Raw genomic sequence first — 25,022 nt, 5'->3', positions numbered from 1 at the left:
ACACCTGTGTCGTCACCCCTACACCACTGGTCGTTATCAATATGTTATGTATCAAAGCAGATGGGCAATGTATTGTATTGTATCAAAACAAGTGTGCGCATTTCAACAGACACCCTTGGAATCAAATACGTACAAAACATGTACCCGATAAATCCGACATCACTCAACGCAGTTATGTAAATAAATGAAGCTATTCAAAACTCACAAGCCAAAGAAGACAAACCCAAGGGGCATCACTCACAGCCAAACTCGTCAGCTCCGTCCGTGCAGGCGTCGTACTCTCCGTTACAGCGCTGCGACATGGAGTAACACTGGCCCTCCCCAGTGAAGCACGGGTACTGGTCTTCTTCTGGTTTGCACAGCTCTCCATCTGTCGGCACATCAGCGTTCAGTGAACGTCATCAGCTTTGTGTGTGTGTGTGTGTGTGTGTGTGTGTGTGCGCCTCTGTGGGTGGGTGGGTGGGTGGATGGGTGTGTGTGTGTGTGTTCCTCTTCAGGGTTGCACAACTCTCCATCTGTTGGCATGTAGTGTGCAGTAAAGTCATCAGCTTTGTGTGTGTGTGTGTGTGTGTGTGTGTGTGTGTGTGTGCCTCTGTGGGTGGGTGGGTGGGTGGATGGGTGTGTGTGTGTGTGTTCCTCTTCAGGGTTGCACAACTCTCCATCTGTTGGCATGTAGTGTGCAGTAAAGTCATCAGCTTTGTGTGTGTGTGTGTGTGTGTGTGTGTGTGTGTTTCTGTGAGTGTGTGTGTGTGTGTGTGTGTGTGTTTCTGTGAGTGTGTGTGTGTGTGTGTGTGTTTCTGTGAGTGTGTGTGTGTGTGTGTGTGTGTTTCTGTGAGTGTGTGTGTGTGTGTGTGTGTTTCTGTGAGTGTGTGTGTGTGTGTGTGTGTGTTTCTGTGAGTGTGTGTGTGTGTTTCTGTGAGTGTGTGTGTGTGTTTCTGTGAGTGTGTGTGTGTGTTTCTGTGAGTGTGTGTGTGTGTTTCTGTGAGTGTGTGTGTGTGTGTGTGTGTGTTTCTGTGAGTGTGTGTGTGTGTTTCTGTGAGTGTGTGTGTGTGTTTCTGTGAGTGTGTGTGTGTGTGTGTGTGTTTCTGTGAGTGTGTGTGTGTGTGTGTGTGTTTCTGTGAGTGTGTGTGTGTGTGTGTGTGTTTCTGTGAGTGTGTGTGTGTGTGTGTGTGTTTCTGTGAGTGTGTGTGTGTGTGTGTGTTTCTGTGAGTGTGTGTGTGTGTGTGTGTGTGTTTCTGTGAGTGTGTGTGTGTGTGTGTGTGTGTGTTTCTGTGAGTGTGTGTGTGTGTGTGTGTGTGTTTCTGTGTGTGTGTGTGTGTGTGTGTTTCTGTGAGTGTGTGTGTGTGTGTGTGTGTGTTTCTGTGAGTGTGTGTGTGCTTGGGGGAGGGGGTGAAGGTTACGGATGTGGGGACGTGCATGCGTGCATGAGTGTGTGTGTACATGTATGTGTGTGTGTGTGTGTTTCTGTGTGTGTGTGTGTGTTTGGGGGACGGGGGTGGGGGTTACGTATGTGGGGACATGCATGTGTGCATGAGTGTGTGTGTACATGTGCGTGTACATGTGTGTGTGTGTGTGTGTGTATGTGTGTGTGTGTGTATGTGTGTGTGTGTGTGTGTGTGTGTGGGTGTATGTGTGTGTGTGTGTGTGTGTATGTGATCCTCTTCAGGGTAGCACAACTCTCCGTCTGTTGGGATGAAGTGTTCAGTAAAGTGATCAGCTTTGCATGCGTGCATGTGTGCCTGTGTGTGTGTGTGCATGACTCTGTGCATGCGTGCGTGCGTGCGTATGTATGTGCATGTAGATGTGTGTGGGTGTGTGTGTGTGTTAGGGGTTGTGGGGATGTGGATGTGGTGTGTATGTGGGGACGGGAATGGGGGGTGGGGTGGTGGTGATGGGGGTGTGTGGATGTGAGTTTGTATGTGTGTGTGTGCATGTCCATATGTGTGTGCATGCATGCGTGTGCTTGTGAGTGCATGTGTGTGTGTGTGTGGGTGGAACTGTGTGTTGGCAGGGGGTGGGGTGTGTGTGCGTGACGAGAGAGGCTGCAGTGCAGTGTGGCGACAAACACAGAGGACTTACTGCGAACTCGGGTCAGTGCAGCGTCAGTCAGAATCAGCAGCCCTGCAGACTGAAAACAAAGCCAGACGTCAGCCACACACACCATGCTACACTGTCACATCGCCTCTTCCAGCACACACTGTGTGCAAAAACCTTGGCTTTAACCCCTTTACTGACAGGCGCAATAGCCAAGTGGTTAAAGCGTTGGATTGTCAATCTGAGGGTCCCGGGTTCGAATCACAGTGACGGCGCCTGGTGGGTGAAGGGTGGAGATTTTTCCGATCTCCCAGGTCAACATACGTGCAGACTTGCTAGTGCCTGAACCCCCTTCGTGTGTATATGCAAGCAGAAGATCAAATACGCATGTTAAAGATCCCGTAATCCATGTCAGCGTTCGGTGGGTTATGGAAATAAGAACGTACCCAGCATGCACACCCCTGAAAACGGAGTATTGCTGCCTACATGGCGGGGTAAAAACGGTCATACACGTAAAAGCCCACTCGTGTACATACGAGTGAACATGGGAGTTGCAGCCCACGAACGCAGAAGAAGAAGAACCCCATTACTGCTGCTCACCTCCATGCTCGTCAGCACAGGACTGTTAACCAGGACTGACTGAGCTTGCCTTTCAGGGTGTCAGTCAATTATATCTATTCAGACTTCTTCCTCACTTCGCTGCACACACCCACTGACACACCACATCACACACCCACTGACACACCACATCACACACCCACTGACACACCACATCACACACCCCCACTGACACACCACATCACACACCCCCACTGACACACCACATCACACACCCACTGACACACCACATCACACACCCACTGACACACCACATCACACACCCGCTGACACACCACATCACACACCCGCTGACACACCACATCACACACCCACTGACACACCACATCACACACCCACTGACACACCACATCACACACCCACTGACACACCACATCACACACCCACTGACACACCACATCACACACCCCTTCCATTTTCAACACTAAACAACAAACTATAAACACACACAGAGTGAATGCCCGCAGACACACAGAAATTCCTCACCAAAAACTCTTCCAAACAACCAGCTTCGAGCATTCACGCACAAACTCATGCATGCGCACGCACACACACATGCTCACAAGCTCACACACGAGCAGCTCACATGAAAACTGGTGTTGGCGTCTATCCCATAGTCAGAGCCGTGGAAGAACTTGTACTCATAGTCTGTGTCACTGATGCGCCACAGGTGACGGTACGTGCTGTTGGCTGGCAGGTCATAGGTCACCAGTTCGTCAATCAACTGAAATCAGCCAATCATAGGTCACCAGTCGGTCAATCAACTAAAATCACCCAGTGATAGGTCGCCAGGTCTCAAATCATCCAATCAGAGATCACCAGTTCTTCAATCAACTGAAATCAGCCAATCATTGGTCACCAATTCCTCTATCTACTGAAATCATCCAATCTAATAAGTACCACAGCACTGCACTACAAAAGTCACAAGAGCAAGTACTGTTGCATTACATAGCACAAGTGAAAAAAACCCAAAAAAACTGCATAATGTACTGTACAAACAATAAGTACTGCTGCCATTTATCGTACAAGTTATGAGTACCACTACATTGTACTGAACAAGTTACAGGTACTGCTGCACTTCACACTGCAGTGTTGTGACAAACACACACAAAGGGAAACAACCTTGTTCTCAGTGATGCCATCATTCATTCCCCTGTTGTAGAGATCCAGCAGCATTCCACTGAAGGCCACGTAGGACCCTGGGTCGGCCTCCGCGTTGAACTCCACCGTGTCTCGGGTGAAGTCCTTCCCGCGGTTGATGCCCAGCTTGACCTGTCGTCAGCACAACACCACCATCATCACCATCATCATCATTATTATCATTTTCATCATCAAGTCCTTGCCTCGGTTGATACCCAGCTTGACCTGTCGTCAGCACACCACCACCGTCATCACCATCATCATCATTATTATCATTTTCATCATCAAGTCCTTGCCTCGGTTGATGCCCAGCTTTACCTGTCGTCAGCACAACACCGCCGTCATCACCATCATCATCATTACATCATCATTTTCATCATGTTCTTCTCCCAGCTGATGCCCAACTTTACCTGGTGTTACAGACACACACATACACATGTTTGTGTACACACACACACACACACACACATTCATGTACACACACACACACACAAACAAACACACGCATGTATGCACGCACACATACACATGCACACACACACATGCACACACACACATGCACACACACACATGCACACACACACACGCACAGAGCTGTTCAATCAGCTGTATATGTCATATTCTCTCTACATCACTTTGCTCAAACCAAATTCTCTACACACCCATCACAACTTTGGACCACAATGTGAAGTATCATGTTATAAAAGAGACCTGCAGATGTGTTATCTTATGAATCAGTTAAGAAGACAAGCTGTTTAAATGCATAAATAAATCACGAACTAAATACACTGAATCAACACGTCACATCACACACCCACTATTTAAAATCATCAGTTATAACATGAAAATGGTCAATCAGCATAATGCACTGATACGTAAACTAAATGAAGATCATCCTATGTCTTAACACCATGTTGTATAAACTCAAGAAAGATCATCCTTTGATGATGGAGTCTCCTGTCAGTCCGACGGATGAGTAGGCAGGCAGGCTTATCTGTCGGTGTGTGTCCTCATATGGGAGAAGAGGCCGATTCTGGATGCACAGCACTTCCCACAGGTATTGCAAGGGAAAACATCTCCAGAAGTTGAGCCCTGCTTCCTTCGCTCACGTTTCTCCTTAATGGCCAGCGTTCTCTTGTTTTCAAACGTCTTTATGCCACTAGAGCACAGCATCCTCCAGCGAGAGCGGTCAAGGGCATCGGTTTCCCAGGAAGCGATGTCTATGTCACAGGCTTTGAGGTTTGTCTTCAAGATGTCCTTGAAGCACTTGCAGGGTCTTCCAAGTTTGCGGTAGCCTTCCTTCAGCTGGCCATATAAAAGCATCTTCGGGATCCTGCTGTCTGTCATGCGGACAACGTGTCCTGTCCAGCATAGCTGGCACTGAATTAGCAGGCTTTCGATGCTGGGCAGGCCACTCCTCTCTAGGACCTGGAGGTTGGAGACCCTGTCTTGCCACTTTATGCCGAGGATCTTTCATAGGCATCTCTGGTGAAACTGCTCAAGTTGTTGAATGTGACAGCGATACGTCATCCATGTTTCACAGCAGTACAACAAGGTGGTCAGCACAACAGCTCTGTAGGTTTTGATTCTGGTGCCGAGCCTGATGCCTTTGTTGTTCCACAAGCTGTTTAAATGCATAAATAAATCACAAAATAAATACACTGAATCAACACATCACATCACACACCCACTATTTAAATTCATCAGTTATAACAGGAAAATGGTCAATCATCATAATGCACTGATACGTAAACTAAATGAAAATCATCCTATGTCTTAACACCATGTTGTATAAACTCAAGAAAGACCATCCTTTACTGTAACATCCAGTTGCGTCATTCCACTTGCCTGATTCTGGCGCGTTCCGTTGACGAAGAAGTTGAGGACGTCAGTGACAACTTCCTCAGGCTGCCGCAGATAGAAGACAACCAGGCGGGCTGTGGGAATCATCTCCCTTGACAGCGCCACTGCAAACGTCTTCTGCTTTGAGGTCATCTCGATTTCGTCGCCAATGATGATGTTCCCCTGAGCCACCACCTGAACAGCCACAGTGTGTAGGGGGAAAGTAGTCATCATCCTCACTTTCTTCTGTTGGACTTTCTTCACCATGCTTTGTATTTTATTTCATTTCATTTTATTTATGTATTCCCCAAGCCAAAGTCCGTTAGGTTACGATGCTGGTCAGGCATCTGCTCAGCAGAAGTGGTGTAGCATATATGGATTTGTGCGAACACAGTGACACCTCCCTGAGCAACTAAACTGAACTGAATTGACCATTTTGAAAGGCACCTTAATGACACAACTATGAAGAAGTTGTGTACTGGCCAATGACCTCACAATTCAACTTTTGTCAGTGTCAGAGTCAGTGTTAGTTGTGACATCCACCATCAAAAAAAGCACACATGAAGCCCTGAAAATATCATCAGATTCAGTGGTTAGCATCATGAACTGAATCTGGTACAGTACATGTTCCAAGTCCCACCAGAGGTGGTTGGGTGTTGGGTTTTTTTTCCATGTGGCCAACCCCAACCCAAGCTGAGTGTACTGTGGGCTACAATGGAAAGAACGCACCCACACAGTCCAGGATACTATGGGCTACAATGGAAAGAACACACCCACACAGTCCAGGATACTATGGGCTACAATGGAAAGAAGGCACCCACACAGTCCAGGATACTGTGGGCTACAATGGAAAGAACGCACCCACAAAGTCCAGGATACTATGGGCTACAATGGAAAGAACACACCCACACAGTCCAGGATACAATGGGCTACAATGGAAAGAATGCACCCACACAGTCCAGGATACTTTGGGCTACAATGGAAAGAACGCACCCACACAGTCCAGGATACTGTGGGCTACAATGGAAAGAATGCACCCACACAGTGAAGGATACTATAGGCTACAATGGAAAGAATGCACCCACACAGTCCAGGATACTTTGGGCTACAATGGAAAAAATGCACCCACACAGTGAAGGATACTATGGGCTACAATGGAAAGAACACACCCACACAGTCCAGGATACAATGGGCTACAATGGAAAGAACGCACCCACACAGTCAAGGATACTATGGGCTACAATGGAAAGAACGCACCCACACAGTCCAGGATACTATGGGCTACAATGGAAAGAACGCACCCACACAGTGAAGGATACTATGGGCTACAATGGAAAGAACGCACCCACACAGTCCAGGATACTATGGGCTACAATGGAAAGAACGCACCCACACAGTCCAGGATACTATGGGCTACAATGGAAAGAACGCACCCACACAGTCCATGATACTGTGGGCTACAATGGAAAGAACGCACCCACACAGTCAGGATACTATGGGCTACAATGGAAAGAAGGCACCCACACAGTCCAGGATACTATGGGCTACAATGGAAAGAACGCACCCACACAGTGAAGGATACTATGGGCTACAATGGAAAGAACGCACCCACACAGTCCAGGATACTATGGGCTACAATGGAAAGAACGCACCAACACAGTGAAGGATACTATGGGCTACAATCGAAAGAACGCACCCACACAGTCCAGGATACTATGGGCTACAATGGAAAGAACGCACCCACACAGTCCAGGATACTGTGGGCTACAATGGAAAGAACGCACCCACACAGTGAAGGATACTTTGGGCTACAATGGAAAGAACGCACCCACACAGTCCAGGATACTGTGGGCTACAATGGAAAGAACACACCCACACAGTCCAGGATACAATGGGCTACAATGGAAAGAACGCACCCACACAGTGAAGGATACTATGGGCTACAATGGAAAGAACGCACCCACACAGTCCAGGATACTATCGGCTACAATGGAAAGAACGCACCCACACAGTGAAGGATACTATGGGCTACAATGGAAAGAACGCACCCACACAGTCCAGGATACTATGGGCTACAATGGAAAGAACGCACCCACACAGTGAAGGATACTATGGGCTACAATGGAAAGAACGCACCCACACAGTCCAGGATACTATGGGCTACAATGGAAAGAACGCACCCACACAGTCCAGGATACTATGGGCTACAATGGAAAGAACGCACCCACACAGTGAAGGATACTATGGGCTACAATGGAAAGAACGCACCCACACAGTCCAGGATACTATGGGCTACAATGGAAAGAACGCACCAACACAGTGAAGGATACTATGGGCTACAATGGAAGGAACACACCCACACAGTCCAGGATACTATGGGCTACAATGGAAAGAACGCACCCACACAGTGAAGGATACTATGGGCTACAATGGAAAGAACGCACCCACACAGTCCAGGATACTATGGGCTACAATGGAAAGAACGCACCCACACAGTCCAGGATACTATGGGCTACAATAGAAAGAACGCACCAACACAGTGAAGGATACTATGGGCTACAATGGAAAGAACACACCCACACAGTCCAGGATACTGTGGGCTACAATGGAAAGAACGCACCCACACAGTCCAGGATACTGTGGGCTACAATGGAAAGAACGCACCCACACAGTCCAGGATACTATGGGCTACAACAGAAAGAACGCACCCACACAGTCCAGGATACTATGGGCTACAATGGAAAGAACGCACCCACACAGTCCAGGATACTGTGGGCTACAATGGAAAGAACGCACCCACACAGTGAAGGATACTATGGGCTACAATGTAAAGAACACACCCACACAGTCCAGGATACTATGGGCTACAATGGAAAGAACGCACCAACACAGTTAAGGATACTATGGGCTACAATGGAAAGAACGCACCAACACAGTGAAGGATACTATGGGCTACAATGGAAGGAACACACCCACACAGTCCAGGATACTATGGGCTACAATGGAAAGAACGCACCCACACAGTCCAGGATACTATGGGCTACAATGGAAAGAACGCACCAACACAGTGAAGGATACTATGGGCTACAATCGAAAGAACGCACCAACACAGTGAAGGATACTGTGGGCTACAATGGAAAGAACGCACCCACACAGTCCAGGATACTGTGGGCTACAATGGAAAGAACGCACCCACACAGTCCAGGATACTGTGGGCTACAATGGAAAGAACGCACCCACACAGTCAGGATACTGTGGGCTACAATGGAAAGAACGCACCCACACAGTCAGGATACTATGGGCTACAATGGAAAGAAGGCACCCACACAGTCCAGGATACTATGGGCTACAACAGAAAGAACGCACCCACACAGTCCAGGATACTATGGGCTACAATGGAAAGAACGCACCCACACAGTCCAGGATACTGTGGGCTACAATGGAAAGAACGCACCCACACAGTGAAGGATACTATGGGCTACAATGCAAAGAACACACCCACACAGTCCAGGATACTATGGGCTACAATGGAAAGAACGCACCAACACAGTTAAGGATACTATGGGCTACAATGGAAAGAACGCACCAACACAGTGAAGGATACTATGGGCTACAATGGAAAGAACGCACCCACACAGTCCAGGATACTATGGGCTACAATGGAAAGAACGCACCCACACAGTCCAGGATACTATGGGCTACAATGGAAAGAACGCACCAACACAGTGAAGGATACTATGGGCTACAATGCAAAGAACGCACCAACACAGTGAAGGATACTATGGGCTACAACGGAAAGAATGCACCCATACAGTCCAGGATACTATGGGCTACAATGGAAAGAATGCACCCATACAGTCCAGGATACTATGGGCTACAATGGAAAGAACACACCCACAAAGTGAAGGATAATCCACTTCATGGATGTGCCTTTGGGAGTGGTGCTCAAATTTCCTGACCAACACTGCAGGTGTCTGTATCTCTCAGGCCTGACTGACGGTATGTAAAATATCATCTGTTGGCCACCGTTCTTTCTCTGTCTCTGGACCTTGCGATTGGAATGAATTTCCTCTTTCACTTCGTCAAGCTCCACACTCAGCTCTTTCAAGTCTGGCCTTAAAACCCACCTCTTCCCAAAACAGCCTCCCTTGCCTGCCCTTCCTTGTCTTGAGTTTCTACAGTTTTAGAGTTATGCATGCGTGCGAATGACTGGAGCACTTTGATTTGTCTCTGCGCAAGATTCAGTGCTATATAAATACCATTATTATTATTATTATCATCATATAATAAAACAAATAAGTTAAGACATTAAAACGAGGAAAATAAGCAGAAGGCAAACAAATTAAATGAACCACAACACTGACCTGGTAGAATATGCGGGGGATGAAGTGGCTGGTCTGGACGTGGAAGATCATGTACTCGTTCACCTGGAATTATTCCTCACACCATTGACACAGGTAAACACATTGTTCACAACACAACATTTCAAAACAATACAATACATTTACATATGAACAAGTCTGTTGTTGATTAAATTACAACACTCACTCACTGTCTGTGTTGAGCAAGAACATGGATGACTATTTACCCAAAACAACTGAAACAACACCCTTATACACACAGCAGTTCTGTCTCTAATGTGGAAATTCCACTCATTCCCCCACTTTTGGCTTCACAACAAGAACCAGTTTTTCTCAGGAACACCTGACGATAAAAGTTTGACACACACACATAAGTTCAACAACAGACAAAACAAATGTCTTACTCAAGTTTATACCACAGACATAAAACAAGATAAAACTCTACACAGGAACAGGTCTTTAAAAAAAACACACCTTCTTCTTCTTCTGCGTTCACTCGTATGCACACGAGTGGGCTTTTACGTGTATGACCGTTTTTACCCCGCCATGTAGTCAGCCATACTCCGTTTTTGGGGGTGTGCATGCTGGGTATGTACTTGTTTCCATAACCCAAGGAACGCTGACATGGATTAACATGGATTACAGGATATTTAACGTGCGTATTTGATCTTCTGCTTGCATATACACACGAAGGGGGTTCAGGCACTAGAAAGTCTGCACATATGTTGACCTCGGAGATCGTAAAAATCTCCACCCTTTACCCACCAGGCGCCGTCACTGTGATTCAAACCCGGGACCCTCAGATTGACAGTCAAACGCTTTAACCACTCGGCTATTGCGCCCGTCAAAAAAAACAAAAAAAACACACCAATAAACATGATTAAAACATAACACAAATGATGAAATGATATGTTATACACGTTCAGACCCAATGCAAACTGTCCTAACGCCATCTTGGCCAAGACAGTGGGGGGGAACCTTGGGCAAGACACTCTCCACAATAACCAAACTGTAGTCCAGACAGATGGACAGACAGCAGATGGGGTTCTGACAGTAACAGTCTGACACGACTGACTTATACTTTTCCTCCCAGAGCGTTGACCCAGAAAGGTGAAGGCCACTGACCTTGGGGTGGTCGGTGGAGGTCATGATGGTGATGTAACTGTCGGAGGGGGAGTAGTAACGCGAGGCTCTCATCTCTATCGACTTCGTTCGCATGTCAGTGGGGTACGATGCCTGCAACAGTGAGGGGCATGGACACGTCAGACACCGCGCTGCTCACAGCATGAAACTTGGACACACACACAGAGACAGAGAATGAAAACAGTGAGACAAAGACACAGCCACCATACACACACACAGAGACAGAGAATGAAAACAGTGAGACAAAGACACAGCCACCATACACACACACAGAGACAGAGAATGAAAACAGTGAGACAAAGACACAGCCACCATACACACACAGACAGAGAATGAAAACAGTGAGACAAAGACACAGCCACCATACACACACAGAGAGACAGAGAATGAGAACAGAGTGAGACAAAGACACAGCCACCATACACACACAGAGACAGAGAATGAAAACAGTGAGACAAAGACACAGCCACCATACACACACACAGAGACAGAGAATGAAAACAGTGAGACAAAGACACAGCCACCATACACACACAGACAGAGAATGAAAACAGTGAGACAAAGACACAGCCACCATACACACACAGAGAGACAGAGAATGAAAACAGTGAGACAAAGACACAGCCACCATACACACACACAGAGACAGAGAATGAGAACAGTGAGACAAAGACACAGCCACCATACACACACAGACAGAGAATGAAAACAGTGAGACAAAGACACAGCCACCATACACACACACAGAGACAGAGAATGAAAACAGTGAGACAAAGACACAGCCACCATACACACACAGAGAGACAGAGAATGAAAACAGTGAGACAAAGACACAGCCACCATACACACACACAGAGACAGAGAATGAAAACAGTGAGACAAAGACACAGCCACCATACACACAAACACATGCACAAAAACTCACAAACATGCATGCATGCACACACATGTACTCACGAACATATACACAAAAACACACACACACATACATGCACACACACACATGCTGAAACACAAACACATACACTCACACACACAACACACACACATACACAACTCACACACACACACACACCACATACAAACACATACACACACGCACACACACACTAAAACACACACACTAAAACACACACACTAAAACACAAACACACACACCAAAACACAAACACGCACACCAAAACACAAACACGCACACACACACACTCACACACAAATTTCCACTCCCTTCACAACGCCCCACAAACACCACAGACCGTCAGTTTGAGGGAGTCCGCCTCCGAGTGCACGTAGATTTCAAACTCCACGATGCCGTTGACGGGGGAGCGTGTCTGAGAGCCGGTGCTGCCCCCCATGGCACTGCTGCTTATCTCCTCCTTCACCGTCACCCGCGCCTTGGGGTCTTTCACCGGGGTGCCGTCCGCACGCATCACCGCCACCTGGTGGACAGCAGTGTACCGTGTGGGTGGTGCTTTCATCATTGCTTTTACACACACACACACACACATGATTAACACACACCACACTGCCAGCTGGCGAACAGCAGTATACCATGTAGGAGGTGTTTATATCCTTTATAATGCTTCTCGGCCATTTTACACACTACTTGTACACATGACTAACACACATCACTGTCACTGCAGTATACCACGGCAAAGAGCAATCTCCCAGGAGATGCTTTGATCCCTACTTTCTCTCTTATGTTTCTGGGCCATCTGACACTTCATTTACACACACCATTTAGGAGGAAGGTGGCAGAATGGTTAAGACGCTCAGCTGCCAATACAGAGAGTCCGTGAGGGTGTGGGTTCGAATCCCGCTCTCGCCCTTTCTCCTAAGTTTGACTGGAAAATCAAACTGAGCGTCTAGTCTTTCGGATGAGACGATAAACCGAGGTCCCGTGTGCAGCACGCACTTGGCGCACTGAAAAAGAACCCATGGCAACGAGAGTGTTGTTCTCTGGCGAAATTACGTAAAAATGAAATCCACCTTCATAGGTACACAAATATGTAAGCATGCACTCAAGGCCTGACTAAGCGCGTTGGGTTATGCTGCTGGTCAGGCATCTGCTCAACAGATGTGGTGTAGCGTGTATGGATTTGTCCGAACGCAGTGACGCCTCCTTGAGAAAGTGAAAGTGAAACTGAAACTTACACACACACACACACACAGTTATACACCCTCACACAAACACACACACAGATATTTACACACACACACACACACACACCATACACACACATACAGATACACACACACACATACAGATACACACACACCCGCACACACACACACACAGATATACACCCTCACACACACACACACACAGATATACACCCGCACACACACACACACAGATATACACCCGCACACACACACACACAAACACACACACACATGATTAACACACATCACTGCCACTTGGGTAACAGCAGTGTACATGCTTCCTTTGTAATGTTTCTGGGCCATTTTACACACACACACACACACACACAAACATCCCTCCATCCCCCCCCACCACAAAGAATATGACCTCCCCCCCCTCCCCTCCTGCATTCCTTTCTCCCGCACTGACCTGGACCTTGACGGTGGACCTCGGCTTGAAGGTCCTCACAGGCTCCCCGACCCACTTCAGGAGAATGTCAGAGCTGGCGATGATGGTGCCGGCCCACCCAGTGCGGTTCATGCCGGAGTACCAGTCTGTGACGTTCAGCCAGAAATACACACCGCTGTCGATCAGCGACTCGTACTCTCCCGATCGTCGTGCCAGCTCCTTCAGCCTCTCTTTGGGGTACTCAAAGTCGATACGCCCGTCGTACTGAAAATGTTACACATCATGACAAACATAATCCAGCCGTGAGTGTTTCAATCTCTGTTTGGGGTACTCAAAGTCGATACGCCCGTCGTACTGAAAATGTTACACATCATGACAAACATAATCCCAGCACAAACATAATCCAGCCCCGAGTGTTTCAATCTCTCTTTGAGGTACTCAAAATCAAAGCCTATCACACTGAAAATGTCAAATCATGTCAAATATAATCCAGCTGTTTTAATCTCTCTTTGGGGCACTCAAAGCTGATACGCCCGTCGTACCGGAAATGTCACATCATGTGAAATATAATCCAGCTGAGTGCCTCACATAGACATAAAATACCTTAAACACAAACAAATGAAAGTGCCTCATATACACATACAAGAAAGTGCCTCACAAACACACTAAAGAAAAGTTGCTCACATATTCGATAAACTGGTAGTCGTACTCCAGGTACATGTAGTAATCCATGACAGGGATGTCGGCGATGGGTTTGTACTTAGGTGGCCCCAGGTTGGGGTTACGGTGCGGCATCAAGTTTCGCAGGTAGGGTTTCTTCCAGCCCTCTGTGGCGTTCCACACATTCTCCCGGGGACGGAAGAACACTGTGATGGTGGCGTTGCCCTTGCATGGACGGCCGCTTGTGTGACTGTTGACATCACAACAGTTCTTAATTGAACTATACAGAAGTCCTCTTGTCTGTTTAACTGGCAAACATCTCTGCAGTTCTTCACTGTATTTTATGGGTATACTTCTATTTTACTGGCAAACATAACATCAGTTCTTCACTGAATTTTTATAGAAATTCTTTGGTCTATTTTACTGGCAAACATCTGCAGTTCTTCACTGTATTTTGCAAGACTGCAATTGCTTTAGTTTATTTTACTGACTACGCTGATAAGTCATCTTTGACAAGACACACTGGATGATAACATACATCGTTCAAATTAAAAAAAACAATTCCAATTTCAACAATACATATAACACAGCAGACAAACATCAAAATGAAATGACAGACAAGTTTTCAGATTCAGTATCTCAAGAAGTCATGACCACATTCTGACAAAATCCATACATACACCACATCTGCTAGGCAAATGCCTCACCAGCAGCATAACCTAACGTGTTTAGGCCTTGAGTGCATGTCATATATATTTGTACACCTATTAGAGTGGATTTCTTCAACAGAGTTCTGCCAGAGGATAACACTTATGCTGCCATGGGTTCTTTTTCAATGCGCCATGTGTAAGACTTTGGCTTATCCTCTCTTCCAAATGACTACAACACATTCAGTTTGACTTTCCAGTCAAACGTTGGGATCAAGGGTGAGACTGGGATTCAAACCCAGACATTCACAGACACCGTGTTGTCTTGACCGCTCTGCCACCTTCCTCCTCAGTACAACAAGTCCTGCACTGATGGCTGATCACTGATGGCTGATCACTGATGGCCTGATCACTGTCCCTGCACTGATGGCCTGATCACTGTCCCTGCACTGATGGCTGATCACTGTCCCTGCACTGATGGCCTGATCACTGTCCCTGCACTGATGGCCTGATCACTGTCCCTGCACTGATGGCTGATCACTGTCCCTGCACTGATGGCCTGATCACTGTCCCTACACTGATGGCCTGATCACTGTCCCTGCACTGATGATCACTGTCCCTGCACTGATGGCCTGATCACTGTCCCTACACTGATGGCCTGATCACTGTCCCTGCACTGATGGCCTGATCACTGTCACTGATGGCCTGATCACTGTCCCTGCACTGATGGCCTGATCACTGTCCCTGCACTGATGGCCTGATCACTGTCCCTGATGGCCTGATCACTGTCCCTGCACTGATGGCCTGATCACTGATGGCCTGATCACTGTCCCTGCACTGATGGCCTGATCACTGTCCCTGCACTGATGGCCTGATCACTGTCCCTACACTGATGGTCTGATCACTGTCTCTGATGGCCTGATCAATGTCCCTACACTGATGACCTGATCACTGTCTCTCCCTACACTGATGGCCTGATCACTGTCCCTGCACTGATGGCCTGATCACTGATGGCCTGATCACTGTCCCTGCACTGATGGCCTGATCACTGATGGCCTGATCACTGTCCCTGCACTGATGGCCTGATCACTGTCCCTGCCACAGCCACACCTCAGCCAAAGTGGATGTGGAGGCCCTGACAGAAAGGTCTTCACATGCTGCATCATCTGCTCACACGACTGTGCTGTCCATCCCATCCGTCCTGAATCCACCCACCCAGTCCCTGCTCCCCCTAGTGTTCTGCTTGTCAGCTGTTCCTCTTCTGATACACCACACGGTTTCATCGTTTTCCTCACTACTTCCAGGTTTGAAGGGCTTTTATTCAAGACAGTGCTTCAACAGATTTTAACCACACACTAGGTACACCATATTACAAGTCACATGCTTCAGAAGAGAAAAAGGTGCCACCTTACAGCCCGTTATGTACGGCACTGGAAATGCCACACACAACATGGATACACACTAAAGATCAGGGTAAAAAAAAAAGATGAAACATGAAATAAAGGGTGGAAAAACAGTAAACAATGCACAATAACAGGGGAGACAAAGCCCTCCCAGGGGAGAGCACTCACTTGGCCAGCATGACCCCACGAATGACGTCCGTGGAGTTCTCCAGCAGGTAGGGAGGTACCGTCACGTTGACATCAAAACGGGGCTCCCCTGAACCATACAAAAGTCATCAATGATAAACTAGACAGATATGTGTTTCTTAACCCTTTGAGCCCTGAGTCCCTGAGCAATTTTAACCCTTCTGCCTGAGCTCCTGAGCCAAAATTTGCAAATAATTGGTATTAAACCCTTTGAGCCCTGACCACCGCTTTACCGGTGGCAGAGAAAAATGACATAATGCCCAGCCACCGGCTGAGCGGTGCGTAAACACTTGAAACGTGCAGAGTCTCAACCTGGCCCGTCAGGGCAGAAATCAGGGACAAAACGTGCGAGAAAACAACTGTACACAATGCAGCAAGTAATTGATATGATTGATGATTTATCGGAAGTAGAGTATGACAATGATTACTCTGATAGTGAGGTGAAATTCAAATTGGATGATTTTGCTACAGACAGTGATGTTGAAAATGAATCCAAGCATGCAGAATCAGTTGATCAAAGGAGGCGTGTCAGGTTGAGACTCTGCACGCTTCATGGTAGAAATTGATCTTTTTTATCCAAAGCACATGCACAAAACACAGTGAAACGGCACGGCAATGTTGGTGCTACGTTCGCTGACGTCAGAATATTATGGTTTTTCTGATTGGCTCTTCAATATAAGTCAACCAATAGCAAAACACGACACAAGTGTTTACGCACCGCTCAACCGGTGGCCAGGCATTATGCCACCCCCCCCCACCACCGGTAAAGCGGAGGTCAGGGCTCAAAAGGTTAAACATGAACATTCTTGCATGCTAGTGGCGAGAGAGCAAGTGGTGAAGGCAAGGAGTACACACGCAACGAAACGAATGCCAGGCGGGAAATGGATTTATCCTTCCCTTGCAGCAGTTTCTCTGAAGACTGTCTGGTCTTCAGTCACAAGAACTTTGCCACTATTACCGCTAGGTGGTAAAAAAAAAAAAAGGCTCCTTCCTAGCATGTCTTTGTATCTGTTGTATTTGTATTTCTTTTTATCACAACAGATTTCTCTGTGTGAAATTCAGGCTGCTCTCCCCAGGGAGAGCGCGTCGCTACACTAAAGTGCCACCCCTTTTTTTTTCCTGCGTGCAGTGTTATTTGTTTTTCCCATCGAAGTGGATTTTTCTACAGTATTTTGCCAGGAACAACTCTTTTGTTGCCCTGGGTTCTTTTACGTGCGCCAAGTGCATGCTGCACATGGGACCTCGGTTTATCGTCTCATCCAACTGACTAGCATCCAAACCACCACTCAAGGTCTAGTGGAGGGGTAGAAAATATCAGCGGCTGAGCCGTGATTCAAACCAGCGCGCTCAGATTCTCTCGCTTCCTAAGCGGACACGTTACCTCTAGGCCATCACTCCACTTGTTCGTGTTCTTGTGAGAACTTTGCCAAACTAGCATGTAAGAAACATGCCTCAGGCCAGTGGTGGTGCAGTACAAGCAACAACAATGATGGACAAGATAGAACTTTGTAGAGTCACTGTCAAACGCTCAGCTAAACAAACCAACCAATAAAAATGTATCATAACAAGCATCACTCTCACTGTCAATACCCATCAGCATCACTGTCACTGTCAATACCCATCAGCATCACTCTGTCAATACCCATCAGCATCACTGTCAGTGTCAATACCCATCAGCATCACTCTGTCAATACCCATCAGCATCACTGTCAGTGTCAATACCCATCAGCATCACTGTCAGTGTCAATACCCATCAGCATCACTGTCAGTGTCAATACCCATCAGCATCACTCTGTCAATACCCATCAGCATCACTGTCAGTGTCAATACCCATCAGCATCACTGTCAGTGTCAATACCCATCAGCATCACTCTGTCAATACCCATCAGCATCACTGTCACTGTCAATACCCATCAGCATCACTGTCACTGTCAATTCAAACCAACCAATAAAAACACATCATCTTAAGCATGAGATAAAATGGATACACACACACACACACACACACAATTATGCAATCCAAAAGACCAACATGAAAGATGAAAAGCAAAAGTCTTAATTCAATTATTGTCATGATGGTCACTGGTCCAGGTGAGTAGAGTTGACACTGATAACAACACACACACATGTGCATGTCTATACACACACACACACACACACACACACACACGTTGAGCTCAGCACCACAGTAACGTCACCATGATGTGGATCAATCAATAAAATGTAAATAATAAACAAATTAATATGTTGAAAAAATGCCACCAAAATTTACACCAACACATCACACACACAAGCATGCATATAAGCACAAGCACAACGTCATGCTCATATAATATCCACACAACCACCACACACAAGCATCCAAATATGGACACACATATACATGCACGCACATACAAAAACACACTCACAGAAATCTTCCACTTGAAAAGGCTGTCTATAGGTATGTCCCTGAAACAGAATGCCACCAAAGTTAATCTCTTACGCTCACAACTATCAGGAAGAACATCAAAATCAAACACAACAAGAAGCAACCACAACAAAAGTATTACCTACTTCCGAGAGGTTACCGGCTGTAGCTACTTTCGTTTTCTCCGCATAGGCGGATAGTAGTTTGCACAGGACAGGAATGTCAGACCCCTGCCAGAGTCTGCACTAGTGGGTCACGGTTAAGTATGTGTAATTAAAACTATATACTGCTGTTTAAAGGCGGCGGGTTGGCGTTGTTGAGAGGGCCAGGAGTAGAGGGCCCAGAGTGTCAGCGAATCGATTGCGATCGCACCTTAATTTTAGCGCGATCGCCCAATCAAGCTACATAATTATGTGACCTGGTTGGAGACATAATTTGACAACAAACAAGAATGCCAGAGAATCGACAGACAGACAGAAAATACGAAAAAACTTAGCCGTATGAAGAGCACAGGAACAGGTGTCGAGATGGCTGCTGGAAAAAGAGGGCGCTAGCCAGGGGGACAAAGGGGAGGTTACCTACTTCTGGGAGGTTATCGGCCGTAGTACTTTCGTTTTCTCCGCATAGGCGGATAGTAGTTTGCACAGGACAGGAATGTCAGACCCCTGCCGGAGTCTGCACTAGTTGGGTCACGGTTAAGTATGTGTAATTAAAGGTTTCTTTTTTTTCTTTTTCTTTTTTTCCACAGTCTTTTCATTTTGTATGGGAGATAACTTGTGAAAGCAAAAGTACAATCAGTCCTGCATGGATTGCTTCCCGAAGTGTTTTCCATGATAGCCATTCAGCGTTGTTTGACTGGGTTTTTTTTTCTTTCTTTTCCTTTTCGTTTTTTCCCCCCCAGATCACTGAGCTGTCATGTAGATTCATGTTTGAGTGTGCAAATATTTCTCAAACATTCCCAAAATGTGTATGGATAAGTGTAGACATTTCCTGCTTTCGTGCAAACAGCTGGAGTAGTTTTGGTAACCAGTCTGAAAGGCGCTAAGGAAAGTAGTGAGCAGTTCAAGAAACACACAGACACACATACACACACACAATCAATCAATTAATCAATCACACACACATACACACACACACACACAAAATCACACACACACACACACACATCCACACACACCTCTGCCCTGAACACACACCGATTACAATTCATCTCACACATTAAACAAACCAACACAGACAACACTCAAAAAGGCCTCCACATATTAAACAAACCAACACAGACATCACTCACAAAGGCCTCCACACATTAAACAAACACAGACATCACTCACAAAGGCCTCCACACATTAAACACAGACAACACTCACAAAGGCCTCCACACATTAAACAAACCAACACAGACATCACTCACAAAGGCCTCCACACATTAAACAAACCAACACAGACAACACTCACAAAGGCCTCCACACATTAAACAAACCAACACAGACAACACTCACAAAGGCCTCCACACATTGATTAAACAAACCAACACAGACAACACTCACAAAGGCCTCCACACATGAAACAAACCAACACAGACAACACTCACAAAGGCCTCCACACATTACACAAACCAACACAGACAGCACTCACAAAGGCCTCCACACATTAAACAAACCAACACAGACAGCACTCACAAAGGCCTCCACACATTAAACAAACCAACACAGACATCACTCACAAAGGCCTCCACACATTAAACAAACCAACACAGACAACACTCACAAAGGCCTCCACACATTAAACAAACCAACACAGACATCACTCACAAAGGCCTCCACACATTAAACAAACCAACACAGACAGCACTCACAAAGGCCTCCACACATTAAACAAACCAACACAGACATCACTCACAAAGGCCTCCACACATTAAACAAACCAACACAGACAGCACTCACAAAGGCCTCCACACATTAAACAAACCAACACAGACATCACTCACAAAGGCCTCCACACATTAAACAAACCAACACAGACAGCACTCACAAAGGCCTCCACACATTAAACCAACACAGAAAGCACTCACAAAGGCCTCCACACATTAAACAAACCAACACAGACAGCACTCACAAAGGCCTCCACACATTAAACAAACACAGACAACTCACAAAGGCCTCCACACATTAAACAAACACAGACAACTCACAAAGGCCTCCACACATTAAACAAACCAACACAGACAGCACTCACAAAGGCCTCCACACATTAAACAAACACAGACAACTCACAAAGGCCTCCACACATTAAACACAGACAACACTCACAAAGGCCTCCACACATGAAACAAACCAACACAGACAACACTCACAAAGGCCTCCAACAAACCAACACAGACAACACTCACAAAGGCTTCCACACATTAAACAAACCAACACAGACAACACTCACAAAGGCTTCCACACATTAAACAAACCAACACAGACAGCACTCACAAAGGCCTCCACACATTAAACAAACCAACACAGACATCACTCACAAAGGCCTCCACACATTGATTAAACAAACCAACACAGACAACACTCACAAAGGCTTCCACACATTAAACAAACCAACACAGACAACACTCACAAAGGCCTCCACACATTAAACAAACCAACACAGACATCACTCACAAAGGCCTCCACACATTAAACAAACCAACACAGACAACACTCACGAAGGCCTCCACACATTAAACAAACCAACACAGACAACACTCACAAAGGCTTCCACACGGATATTCCAGGTGCCAAAGTTGGGCTGGTCGGACAGTTCAAATGACTGGCTCACCAAGCCTGGAACACACACATGTACAGGGTCAAATCTGTGCTGAGTTTAGGGCTTAGACAGGGGAGAAAGAGGGAGGGAAGGAGAGAGAGACACAGACAGACAGACCGACAGACAGAGAGAGCATGCGTGTGTTTCCTGTAAACAGTTCATGCTTCGGTGTGAATGCTGCACGTGCAAACTGTGAAACTGTAGACTGTGTCACATCATTTCAACCAATCCAGAGTTCAGTTTAGTTTGTATTTTCTTCAAAACAGGTTCTTAAGTTTCCGTTGTGGAATCATTAATGTATTTAATAATAATAAAAAATTTATTAAAAAAAAAAAAAAAAAAAAAAGGTGGATTTTTGTCAGTTCTGAATTATTGAGAAACGAAGAAAAGACATGGTTTGTAGATCTCTGTCAGCCTGACAGAAGGATTGTTTGTAGGATTCAGTGTTGGTGTATAGACACCCTTCCACCTCTTACATCCTAGTCCCTATTCCTTCACCCCTCACTTTCCCATTCTCTGCAAGGAAGTTGTAAGCTCATGTCCATCTCCTTTATAAGCCAACCTTACGTTAGGGCCAACAGCAAAGTGAGAGCTGTCTCGACACCTGTTCCTGTGCACTTCATACGGATAAGTTTTTTCACATTTTCTATCTGTCTATCGGTTCCTTGGCGTTTCTGTTTTGTGTCCAATTATGTCTTCAAACAGGTCGCAAAATTATGTGGCTCGATTGGGAGATCACTATTATCATTATCACTGTCAATACCTTTGTCATCATCATAACTCTCCTGCACATATTTCATCATTATCAACATCACCATCATCATCATCATAATTATTATAATCATTAATATTATTACAATTATTATCATCATTATTATTATTGTTATCATTATCATCATCATCATCATACCTCCTGCGTTGGTCTGAAGTCCCAGCCATCGGCGGACAGGAATTCCTGTGGAGTCCTGGAACAAAAACAAAACAATGATGACTGTCAGTGTGTGACTGCCACATGTTCTGTACACAGCTATGTGTGATGACTGTCAGTGTGTGACTGCCACATGTTCTGTACACAGCTATGTGTGATGACTGTCAGTGTGTGACTGCCACATGCTCTGTACACAGCTATGTGTGATGACTGTCAGTGTGTGACTGCCACATGCTCTGTACACAGCTATGTGTGATGAATGTCAGTGTGTGACTGCCACATACTCTGTACACACCTATGTGTGATGATTGTCAGTGTGTGACTGCCACATGCTCTGCACACAGCTATGTGTGATGATTGTCAGTGTGTGACTGCCACATGCTCTGCACACAGCTATGTGTGATGACTGTCAGTGTGTGACTGCCACATGCTCTGAACACTGCCACATGCTCTGTACACAGCTATGTGTGATGACTGTCAGTGTGTGACTGCCACATGCTCTGTACACAGCTATGTGTGATGACTGTCAGTGTGTGACTGCCACATGCTCTGTACACAGCTATGTGTGATGACTGTCAGTGTGTGACGGCCACATGCTCTGTACACAGCTATGTGTCAACAGGTGTGTGAGTGTGTACATTCAAGGCGCACGCACACACACACACACGCACACACACACACACACACACACACACACACACAGCAGAAACAAAAGACAATGCCTCACCTCCACATAGATTGTCATACTGCCGTAGTTAGGCATCAGGTCAGGTTGGATAGGCACAATTCGGAAGTGTACTGCAATCACATCACATCACACTCAAAACATGACCCTCACTGCATACATCCTTTTCATAATGAACACTGTCACTGCACGCTCTAAACAAGACATTTTCTGCTTAAATTCTTTTCATAACTACGTCACTTCACGCTCAAAACAAGACATTTTCTGCTTAAATTCTTTTCATAACTACGTCACTTCACGCTCAAAACAAGACATTTTCTGCTTAAATCCTTTTCATAACATGTCACTTCACGCTCAAAACAAGACATATTCTGCTTAAATTCTTTTCATCAAAACCAGCCTCTGAAAAATTCATCAGATACAACAGCAAAAAAACTTATAACACAAACATGCTCATGCACCTTCACATACGCAAATGAAACAAAAGAAAAAAATCTCAAAACATTCATATGTTTACTCTTATTCCACATGGAAAAATGCAAATGCATTTAAAACGCACTCTTGCAGAGTCCAAGAAAAACATTTACCATTACACAAAAAAACAGATTAACATTTGAAAAAGAAAAACACTTACAAATATAAACCCGATTCTGATTTTGCATACTGATATGAAACCAATCTGTACGTCTACCTTCATATGAAAAAGAAAACAGAAATAAAATATAAACCCGACAGAGCTGACATGGTGCCGTGACCCTGATTTGCATACTGACCTGTCTGCCCCTGGCGGTAGATTGGCTGACTCATCTGGATGAAGAGGGAGGCCTGTTTGGAGCTGAACTCAATGTCCGTCTCGTTGACAAAGATGTTCCCTGTGGCCTCGCGGTCCAGACTACCCTCCACACGCAGTCGGTAATTCCCAAACTGGGCGTTGGATGGCATCTGCCAACACCAACGAACAATATTATGATACTCAGTCCTGTCCAATTATCACAATCAGAATAACAGAGGCGGCAATCACTGTCCGAACTGTCTGGGACAGAATTTGATTACAGTGGAGTGTGTCTAAAATGAACACCGGGGTGACGTACGGAAATGTAGAGTGAACATGGAGGTAATGACACCCAGGAAGATGAGACAGGAAGTTAAAACAAGAAAAGAAAAAAGAGAACAATGGAGATATGAAATTAAAAGCCGGAGGGAGCGGAGGAAGTGAAGGAGGCGGCGGGTTGGTGTTGTTGAGAGGACCAGGAGTAGAGGGCCCAGAGTGTCAGCGAATCGATTGCGATCGCACCTTAATTTTAGTGCGATCGCCCAATCGAGCTACATAATTATGTGACCTGGTTGGAAACATAATTTGACAAAAAACAAGAACGCCAGAGAATCGACAGACAGACAGAAAATACAAAAAAAACTTAGCCGTATGGAGAGCACAGGAACAGGAGTCATGATGGCTGCCGTCAAAAGAGGGCGCTAGCCAGGGGGACAAAGGGGAGGTTACCTACTTCCGGGAGGTTATCGGCCGTAGTACTTTCGTTTTCTCCGCATAGGCGGATAGTAGTTTGCACAGGACAGGAATGTCAGACCCCTGCCGGAGTCTGCACTAGTT

General features: G+C 46.0%; 1 protein-coding gene across 1 annotated transcript in view; it reads right to left on the bottom strand.

Annotated features, from left to right (window-relative positions):
* The window catches only part of LOC143300137 (CD109 antigen-like), a 63,415-nt gene that overhangs the window by 33,782 nt on the left and 4,611 nt on the right, over nt 1-25,022 (bottom strand). Inside the window, exons 4-19 of the mRNA XM_076613673.1 lie at nt 24,187-24,355; nt 23,456-23,526; nt 22,711-22,765; nt 21,744-21,817; nt 19,000-19,039; nt 16,571-16,658; nt 14,377-14,602; nt 13,714-13,956; nt 12,395-12,577; nt 11,121-11,231; nt 9,999-10,061; nt 5,641-5,829; nt 3,775-3,924; nt 3,239-3,376; nt 2,080-2,128; nt 242-370 (exon numbers count right to left, since the gene is read on the bottom strand). Of these exons, the coding sequence (XP_076469788.1) occupies nt 242-370; nt 2,080-2,128; nt 3,239-3,376; nt 3,775-3,924; nt 5,641-5,829; nt 9,999-10,061; nt 11,121-11,231; nt 12,395-12,577; nt 13,714-13,956; nt 14,377-14,602; nt 16,571-16,658; nt 19,000-19,039; nt 21,744-21,817; nt 22,711-22,765; nt 23,456-23,526; nt 24,187-24,355 (1,978 nt within the window). The remainder of the gene's footprint in view (nt 1-241; nt 371-2,079; nt 2,129-3,238; nt 3,377-3,774; nt 3,925-5,640; nt 5,830-9,998; nt 10,062-11,120; nt 11,232-12,394; nt 12,578-13,713; nt 13,957-14,376; nt 14,603-16,570; nt 16,659-18,999; nt 19,040-21,743; nt 21,818-22,710; nt 22,766-23,455; nt 23,527-24,186; nt 24,356-25,022) is intronic.

The sequence above is a fragment of the Babylonia areolata genome, chromosome 26, assembly GCF_041734735.1.
Source record: "Babylonia areolata isolate BAREFJ2019XMU chromosome 26, ASM4173473v1, whole genome shotgun sequence".
Lineage (NCBI taxonomy): Eukaryota > Metazoa > Mollusca > Gastropoda > Neogastropoda > Buccinidae > Babylonia > Babylonia areolata.
This window is presented reverse-complemented; position numbering and strand designations above follow the sequence as displayed.